This window comes from Scomber scombrus, chromosome 4 (genome assembly GCF_963691925.1).
Source record: "Scomber scombrus chromosome 4, fScoSco1.1, whole genome shotgun sequence".
NCBI classification, from domain to species: Eukaryota; Metazoa; Chordata; class Actinopteri; order Scombriformes; family Scombridae; genus Scomber; species Scomber scombrus.
This window is the reverse complement of record NC_084973.1, coordinates 32,283,980-32,292,655: the sequence shown is the minus strand read 5'-3', so window position 1 is coordinate 32,292,655 and position 8,676 is coordinate 32,283,980. Positions and strand designations below refer to the sequence as shown.

Below are 8,676 nucleotides of genomic sequence, written 5' to 3'. Positions count from 1 at the left end.
GATGCCAGCGCCTCCAGCTCCAGGCCATCCCGGTGCACCCGGATCCTCCCTGCCCTCGGCCCCGTCCTTCTCCCCCCCGACCCTGCCCACCTCTAACCCCAAGCAGCTGGCGGTGAGGACGAGGTCCATCGGCACCAACACCCAGGATGGAAGCGTCTCGGGGGTGCTGGACGGAGACTCGGTTTGTCTGGGACCCTGCCAGCCGGGGACCAGCGTCAACCTGGAGGGCATCGTCTGGCATGAGACTGAAGAAGGTAAGAAGTACAAAAAGTTATGAGATCTACATCAGTACTGCAGTATTATGAGTGATGTAGTATGCAGTATTACAGTAAAAGTACTGCAGTATTATGAGTGATGTAGTATGCAGTATTACAGTAAAAGTACTGCAGTATTATGAGTGATGTAGTATGCAGTATTACAGTAAAAGTACTGCAGTATTATGAGTGATGTAGTATGCAGTATTACAGTAAAAGTACTGCAGTATTATAGTGATGTAGTATGCAGTATTACAGTAAAAGTACTGCAGTATTATAGTGATGTAGAGACATTATGCTGCCTCTAATTGTACTTCTCAGTTGGGTTTAACAATAAGGAGATACTTGTGTAACGGAGCGTTATAGACACGCATACTTACACACTACCACAGTTATCCAGCCTTGCAGATCTCTTTGGCAGCAGCAGCGGTGGCATGGTGGCCAATCTACAGCTAAAACCCATAGAAATAAAGTAGATTTCCACCCACCTGATCAAAAACATACATAATACTGATAAAAAGTACGTCAGTCAACCCCACACGAACCCAACCTGCCCCACAAAAGGCCAGCTGAGCCGAAAATACGTTATGACATCTATCTAACATCTCACCTGTTCATCAGGTAGAAAAGCAGCTGAATAAATGTCTGGAACAAAGTGACTGAAGGCCATACGATGAATATCAGATCTAACAAAGACAAAGTGATGCTCGCTGTGATGTTTTATTTTTACTGGTATTCCTTTTTATTGTAAATAATTTAAATGTTCTAAATGTCATCCACAAATCTTAATTGTGGCAAAAATCTTTGTGTCGTCTTCACGGGTCAAATTGACCCCGTCTGTTTTGACTGTTCCTCCTTTCCTTCCTTCCTTCCTTCCGTCTGTCCTTCCCCCCCTTCCCCTTCCTCCTTCTCTCTTTCTTTCCTTCCTCTCACTTTCCTGCCTTCCTTCTTTCCTTCCTCCCTCCCTCCCTCCTTCTTTCCTTCCCTCCTTCCTTCCTTTCTCCCTCCTTCTGTCTTTCTTTCCTCCCCCTACCTTCCTCCCTTCCTTCTTTCCTCTGTCCTTCTTTCCTTCCTTCCTCCCTTCCTCTTTTCCTTCCTCCCTCCCTCCTTTCCTTCCTTCTTCCTCCCTTCCTTCCTTTTTCCCTCCTTTCCTTCCTTCTTCCTTCCTTCCGTCTGTCCTTCCTCCCTCCCTCCCTCCTTCTCTCTTTCTTTCCTTCCTTTCTCCCTCCCTTCCTCCCTCCCTCCTTCTGTCTTTCTTTCCTCCCCCTACCTTCCTCCCTTCCTTCTTTCCTCTGTCCTTCCTTCTTCCCTCCCTCCTTTCTTTCCTTCTTCCTCCCTTCCATGCTTCCTTCCTCCCTCCCTCCCTCCCTCCCTTCCTTCCTTGACTCGAGGACAACAGGAGGGTTAAATGTGTTCAGACAGTGATTTTATTTGAAGCTTCCCAACTGTGCTTCAGTCCTGTCTGCGGCAGAATAATTTTGGTAGGCAACATTGTGTGTGTGTGTGTGTGTGTGTGTGTGTGTGTGTGTGTGTGTGTGTGTGTGTGTGTGTGTGTGTGTGTGTGTGTGTGTGTGTGTGTGTGTGTGTGTGTGTGTGTGTGTGTGTGTGTGTGTTTACATAAGCAGAGATGTGAACAAAGTGAAAAGAGACTGAACCTGAAAGCGGCTGAGCTGTAAATGGAGTGTTTTTTAGAGCCTGGATGTTTTTTTAGAAACGCTCCTCTGTGATGAAGAGGAGGAGGAAAAAGTCTGAAGCGTCAAACAGGGATAAATAAAATACTTTTTTTCATGCTTCAGTGAAAGCCAAGATGGCTAAAACGCATCAGCAGCTTTTTCTGATCCCACAGCTTGACCTGATTCGAGTTTTGACAAAAGGCTTTTTCTCGCCTTGACGGTTAGAAAAGCTCCGGACTTACTCTTCACTGCACTCTGTCGTTTTCACATTCACACGATTTATGGTTGTTTGCTCTGTTCAGCGTCCAAATAAACAGACTCCTGTTGTCCTCGAGTCAAGGAAGGAAGGGAGGAAGAAGGAAGGATGGGAGGGAGGAAGGAAGGATGGAACGGAGAAAGGAGGGAGGGAGGAAGGAAGGAAGGAAGGAAGGAAGGGAGGAAGGAAGGATGGAACAGAGGAAGAAGGAAGGAAAGGAGGGAGGAAGGAAGGAAGGAAAGGAGGGAGGAAGGAAGGGAGGAAAGGAGGGAGGAAGGAAGGAGGGAAGGAAGTAAGGAAGGAAAGGAGGGAGGAAGTAATGGAGGAAGGAAGGAAGGTAGGAGGGAGGAAGTAAGGGACGAAAGGAAAGAAGGAAGGGAGTAAGGAAAGGAAGGACGGAAGGAATTAAGGAAGGAAGGAGGGAAGGAAAGAAGGAGGGAGGGAGGAAAGAAGGACAGAGGAAAGAAGGAAGAAAGGAAGGAAAGAGGAAAGGAAGGAAAGAATAGAGGGAGGGAGGAAGGGAGGAAAGTAAAGAAGGAAGGGAGGAAGGTTGGAAGAAAAGAAGGAAGGATGGAAGGGAGGAAAAGAAAGGAAAGAAGGAAGGAGGGAGCGAGGGAGGGAGGTAGAAAGGGAAAGAGGAAGGCAGGAAGGAAGGAAGGAAGGACAGAGGAAAGAAGGAAGGGAGGAAGGAAAGAGGGAAGGAAAGAAGCAGGGAAGGAAGGACAGACGGAAGGAAGGAAGGAAGTAACAGTCAAAACAGACGGGGTCAATTTGACCCGTGAGGACGATCACAGCAGTTTAAATGAACGCCGGCTGCATTTTGGCTGTTTTCCCAAAAAAAAGGAAAATCTGAAAAATGAAGTAAAGGTTGTTTTTGTGGTTTCTGAAGACAGCGCGATGCAAGAAGTGAGACGTTATCCTGCTGATTTCTGACAGCTCATCACAACTCTGTCATAACTGGTTACATAGTTCTTAGTACTGAGAGCTGAGAGGTTTTTAGGTTTTCTGGAATATTTTTTCTTTTATTTATTTTTCCAAACATCACAGCAGAAGCAGAAGCAGAAGCAGTTTTATATCCAAACAACAAACATCTCCACTGCTACTTGTTTATAGAGAAAATATGGAGTTAATTATTGGAGGATATTCTCAAACACCTTGTGGAGGAAGGAAGGAAGGGAGGGAGGAAGGAAATAAGAAGGAAGGAAAGGAGAAAGGAGGAGAAAAAGGACAGAAGGAAGGAAGGATGGAAGGAAGGAAACAGAAAAAGGACGGAAGGAAGGAAGGAAGTATAGTTGGAAGGAAGGATGGAAGGAAGGGAAGAGAAAAGGGAAGGTTAGAAGAAAGGAAGGAAGGAAGGAAGGAAGGAAGGAGGGAGGGAGGAAGGAAAGGAGAAAGGAAGGAAGGAAAGGAGTAAGGAGGGAGGGAGGGAGGAAAAGAGGTAGGAAGGAAGGAAAGAAGGAAGGAAGAAGGAAGGAAGGAGGGAGGGAGAGAGAAAGGAAAAGAGGAAGGGAGGAAGGAAGGAAAGAAGGAGATAGGAAGGAAGGAAGGAAGAAAGGAGGGAGGGAGAGAGAAAGGAAAAGAGGAAGGGATGAAGGAAGGAAAGAAGGAGATAGGAAGGAAGGAAGGAAGGAAGGAAGGAAGGAAGGAAGGAAGGAAGGAAGGAAGGAAGGAAGGAAGGAAGGAAGGAAGGAAGGTAAGAAGGGAGGAAAGAGGGAACAGTCAAAACAGACGGGGTCAATTTGACCCGGGAGGACGACACGAAGGTTAAGTAAAGCCAAAAATTCTCAGTTAGCAGCTTCTTAAATATGAATATTTGCTAGTTTTCCAGTTTCCCATGACAGTAAACACAACATCTTTGTGTTTTTGACCATTGATCAGACAAAACTAATCATCAGAATATGTTAAATTGGGCTTCAGGGCATAATGATACATATTGTTATGTACTGGTCAATCAATTAATCATTAAAGGAAATGATTGCAGCCTTGCAGGACTCCTATTGGGGGGTAAATATTGTTGATATCGTTAATAAAAAAGACAAAAATGTATTTCAGGTCAGTTAAAGTAATGCAGTCTGCTGTATTAAAGTCAGACGTATACAACGCTGACTCTCATCCTTGCTGCCAGTTTTCCCCCAGTGGTCACTCATGGTATTGCAGCCATAAAATACTCTGCAGCCCCTAAAGTATTTTCCCTGTAGACTACCATTATTTAAAATGTCCATAAAACAATTGATAAGACATTTCAATGACTTCTCTTTTCTATGATGAGTTTATATATTTGTAAAACTTTCCTGTAGCCCAGAAAAGTGATTTAAAAAATCCAATGTAAAGTCTGTGGGCCAAGCGGAGAAACACTAATGAGAGAGAGAACCTGGAAGCTCGACAACTTTTTTGGCTGACGCACCAGGCAAGCAACTTTCCATCGCTAAGTGTGGTTTCCAGTTCCTGTAATACATTCATGATACTTCTCTGTGAAAGTACAAACAGAGCAAACTCACAAAATACATGTTCAGTAGTGAATTTGACAGACTTATTTAAAGAGTCAGAGAGTGGAATTGATCTTCTCATGTAACACTCAAAAAGAAAGTGAATGAGCTTATTTCCAGAATGTCAAACATTTCCTTTAACCTCTTGTGACCCTGCGTCCTCATACGGTAACATCACATTTTGGCTTTGCTGGACCTTTTTACGTCATTCTGCTGAACTTTGACCTCGGTCGTACCAGGCAGGGAGTTCCGGTCCTCTGAAATGAAGCCAACGTGGAAGTAACTTAAAAACTGCATTCTATCAAAAGGCCACCAGGGGGCGACCATTTTGGTGTCAAAAGGACTTCCGTCTCTATACAAGTCAATGGAGAATTCACCAACTTCTCACTTGATTTCTAACCTCAGTAAACGTTTTCAAAATGTGTTTATGGTCTCAATCGCTAGTTTAAAGCCTTCTTCAATGCAGTATGATGTTCATTTGGGACATTTTGGCCTCCCTGATTTTATATGTGACGATAAAGCAGGGTATGCATTAGGGCGTGGCTACGTCGTGATTGACAGGTTGATTGGTTCACAGGTTCAGGAGGGCGCCTCATGCTCCTCCTGATGCCCATATAAGTAGAATCCCTGTTTTTATTTTTCCCAGCATGCACCGGAAATTTTCAAGATGGCGCTGCTCAGATCCGATACTATTGGCCTCCGAGCAGCAGTCCACAAACCAATGGGTGACGTCACGGATGTTACTTCCATTTCTTATATACAGTCTATGGTGCAAAGGGAAAGTGCAAATGTAAGGAAAGAAACCGTTTTATACACTTTTTGTATTACTTACATACCAAACAGAAGCTTGGGTCTCAGGACGTTAATGGCAGTTCACTCAATTACTGCTGAGATATTTGACTGTGGAGTTAAGTGTTGGACTGACATCCATAGAGTTATACTATCAGCTGCCCCCCGAGTCAGCCCTCTAAATCACAACAGGGATGATTGTTAAGTAATGTGGAGATCACAGATTTCACCCTGGTTTACATTTTGGCATTGTTACGGTTAGTGTGGGTTTAGAGAACATATGCTCACAGAAAAAATAACTGGTGCTACTTCATACTTCAGCTTTATCGTTCCAGATCTTTTGGACACTTTCTGCCAAATAAAAAATAAGCAAAGTTTATTTTTAATATGACTGATAATCCTCACGAGGGCGGTTTTGGCTTTGCACTACACATAATCCTAAAGGAAGAAAAGTAGAACCAAAAAAACCTGTCCAGAACAACAAAATGATACCATGGGATCGGCGGGCGGCGGATCGGCGGGCGGCGGATCAGACGGCGAGATGATTTACCCGCCGATTTCAACGCCACCGCTCTTTGATAGGCCGTTAACGAGCTCTGCAGCCTCTCAGCGGAGGTGTAATACCTTACTGCAGGCTGCTAATGAATAAATCCCATCTCTCGGTGCCCGGCTCGCTCTGCCAGCCGCAGGGGCCTCTGAAGTGGAGTGTTAGAAAATTTGGCAGAGAGGTATATTTGTATCTCGGCCCAGTATTAATTAACTGGAGCTATACTCACTCCACCCGGGCACAAAAATAAAAAAAACAGAAGAAGAAAATACAAACATAACACAGGGGAATATTATCCAAGATGAAGAGCGTTCTTAAACGGGCCAGAGAGGTGCAGAGAGGAGAGAAGAGAGAACGGAGAATAATACATCTGCTGCTTCTGACTCTGTTTGGATTAAAGACTCCAGAGAGACGGAGAGTTACACAAAAACAGATTTTTAGCCGATCTGATGACATTTTTTTTAGCATTACAGTATAAAAAACATTTGGGTGAATAAAGATAAACGCCAAAATCCTGTTCTCAACTATTTGAATATTTATTTAAATGTTATTTTTATCATTTATAAGCACTTGGTCACATGTGTAGATTTTCTTATTTAACCCTTTACATACTGACTCATAATTAGCACTAATTCACATTCATACATTCCCCGTCAGTCATTAACCCTCCTGTTGTCCTCGAGTCAAGGAAGGAAGGGAGGAAGGTAGGAAGGTAGGAAGGAGGAATGAAAGGAGGAAGGGAGGAAAGAAGGTAGGAAGGAGGAATGAAAGGAGGAAGGGAGGAAAGGAGGGAGGGAGGAAGGAAGACAGAAGGAAAGGAAGGAGGAAGGTAGGAATGGAGGAAGAAGGAAGGAAGGTAGGAAGGAAGGAAGGAAGGAAGGAAGGAAGGAAGGAAGGTAGGAAGAAGGAAGGAAGGGAGGGAAGGAGGGAGGGAGGAAGGAAGAAGGAAGGAAAGGAACTGTTCCTTAAATACAGTTTTTGACAGTGATCTGATTTTTTTTTTTAGCATTACAGTATAAAAAACATTCGGGTGTATAAAGACAAACACCAAAATCCTGTTCTCAACTATTTTAATCATTATTCAAATGTTATTTTTTATCATTGATAAGCACTTGGTCACATGTGTGGATCATGCTTTTTAAGATAGTTAACTTCCTGCCATTTTTATAGTATTTAAGCTTGTGCATAAAGATCATGCTTTTCCTATTTAAGTGTTGATGTGTTTTTAATAAGATTATTAAGAATATTTAACTTTCTGCTGTTTTTATAGCATGAAAATTAACCCAAATAATAAGAGCCACTCAGGATAAAAGGCTCCAATAATTGTGATTTAGAGGGCTGCTTTCCTTCATTCACATATATTCAAATCATTGCAGAAATGACAGGAACAGCTCAATAAATACAGTTTTATTTGACTAAGTGCTGCTCGTGTGCTTTCAGTGCATAATAAAGCCGTATTGCACAATGTTAAGAAGTCTTTATGAAATATGTGTGGACTTACAGTAGCTCAGCTTTAATTCAGTTCTGTTGACACATTTGTGAGAAATAAACAAACCGAGCAGGACTGAACACATTTCTTCCTCGGTGGAGATAATAAATGCAAACAGGAAAAAAACATCAAAGCATCGTATTTCTAGTTTTATGCAAGTAAACAAGCAGAAGCAGCTTCAGTGATATGAAGCAGAGTAACACCGGATGTGGATATTATGAGATATGTGAATAATATGAGAGATTAATTCTGGACAGACTCACACATGAGCTGCTCTGAATAGTGGAAACACAGAATAGATTTTATAAACTATACAGAGACAAGAAAAGAAAGAAAAATGGACGAGGAGGAAGGAAGGAAGGGAGGAAAGTAGGGAGGAAGGAAGGATGGAAAGTAGGGAGGAAGGAAGGATGGAAAGGAGGGAGGGAGGAAGGAAGGAAAAAGGAAAGAAAGGAAGGAGGAAGGAAGGAAGGAAGGAAGGAAGAAGGAAGGAAAGGAGGGAGGAAGGAAGGAAGTAAAGGAGGGAGGGAGGAAGGAAGGAAAAAGGAAAGAAAGGAGGGAGGGAGGGAGAAAGGAAGGAAGGAAGACGGAAGGAAAGGAGGGAGGAAGGAAAAAGGAAAGAAAGGAGGGAGGGAGGAAGGAAGGAAGGAAGGAAGGAAAGGAGGGAGGGAGGAAGGAAGGAAAAAGGAAAGAAAGGAGGGAGGGAGGAAGGAAGGAAGACGGAAGGAAAGGAGGGAGGAAGGAAGGAAGGAAAAAGGAAGGAAAGGAGGGAGGGAGGAAGGAAGGAAAAAGGAAAGAAAGGAGGGAGAAAGGAAGGAAGACGGAAGGAAAGGAGGGAGGAAGGAAGGAAGGAAAAAGGAAGGAAAGGAGGGAGGGAGGAAGGAAGGAAGGAAAAAGGAAAGAAAGGAGGGAGGAAGGAAGGAAGACGGAAGGAAAGGAGGGAGGAAGGAAGGAAGGAAGACGGAAGGAAAGGAGGGAGGAAGGAAGGAAGGAAGACGGAAGGAAAGGAGGGAGGAAGGAAGGAAGGAAAGGAGGGAGGGAGGAAGGAAGGAAGGAAGACGGAAGGAAAGGAGGGAGGAAGGAAGGAAAGAAGGAACAGTCAAAACGACACGAAGGTTAATAAATGTTTGATTAATTCTTAATGAAGCTGTCAGAGAGCAAATAGATCGTATTCTATGTATT

The 8,676-nt window shown here is 43.7% G+C and overlaps 1 protein-coding gene across 2 annotated transcripts in view; it reads left to right on the top strand.

Annotated features, from left to right (window-relative positions):
• The window catches only part of znf608 (zinc finger protein 608), a gene marked incomplete at its 5' end in the record, with an annotated part of 43,959 nt that continues 35,283 nt past the window's right edge, over nt 1–8,676 (top strand). For both annotated transcript variants that reach the window (XM_062416764.1, XM_062416765.1), the window contains 1 exon segment: nt 1–254. In XM_062416764.1, coding sequence (XP_062272748.1) covers nt 1–254 — 254 coding nt within the window.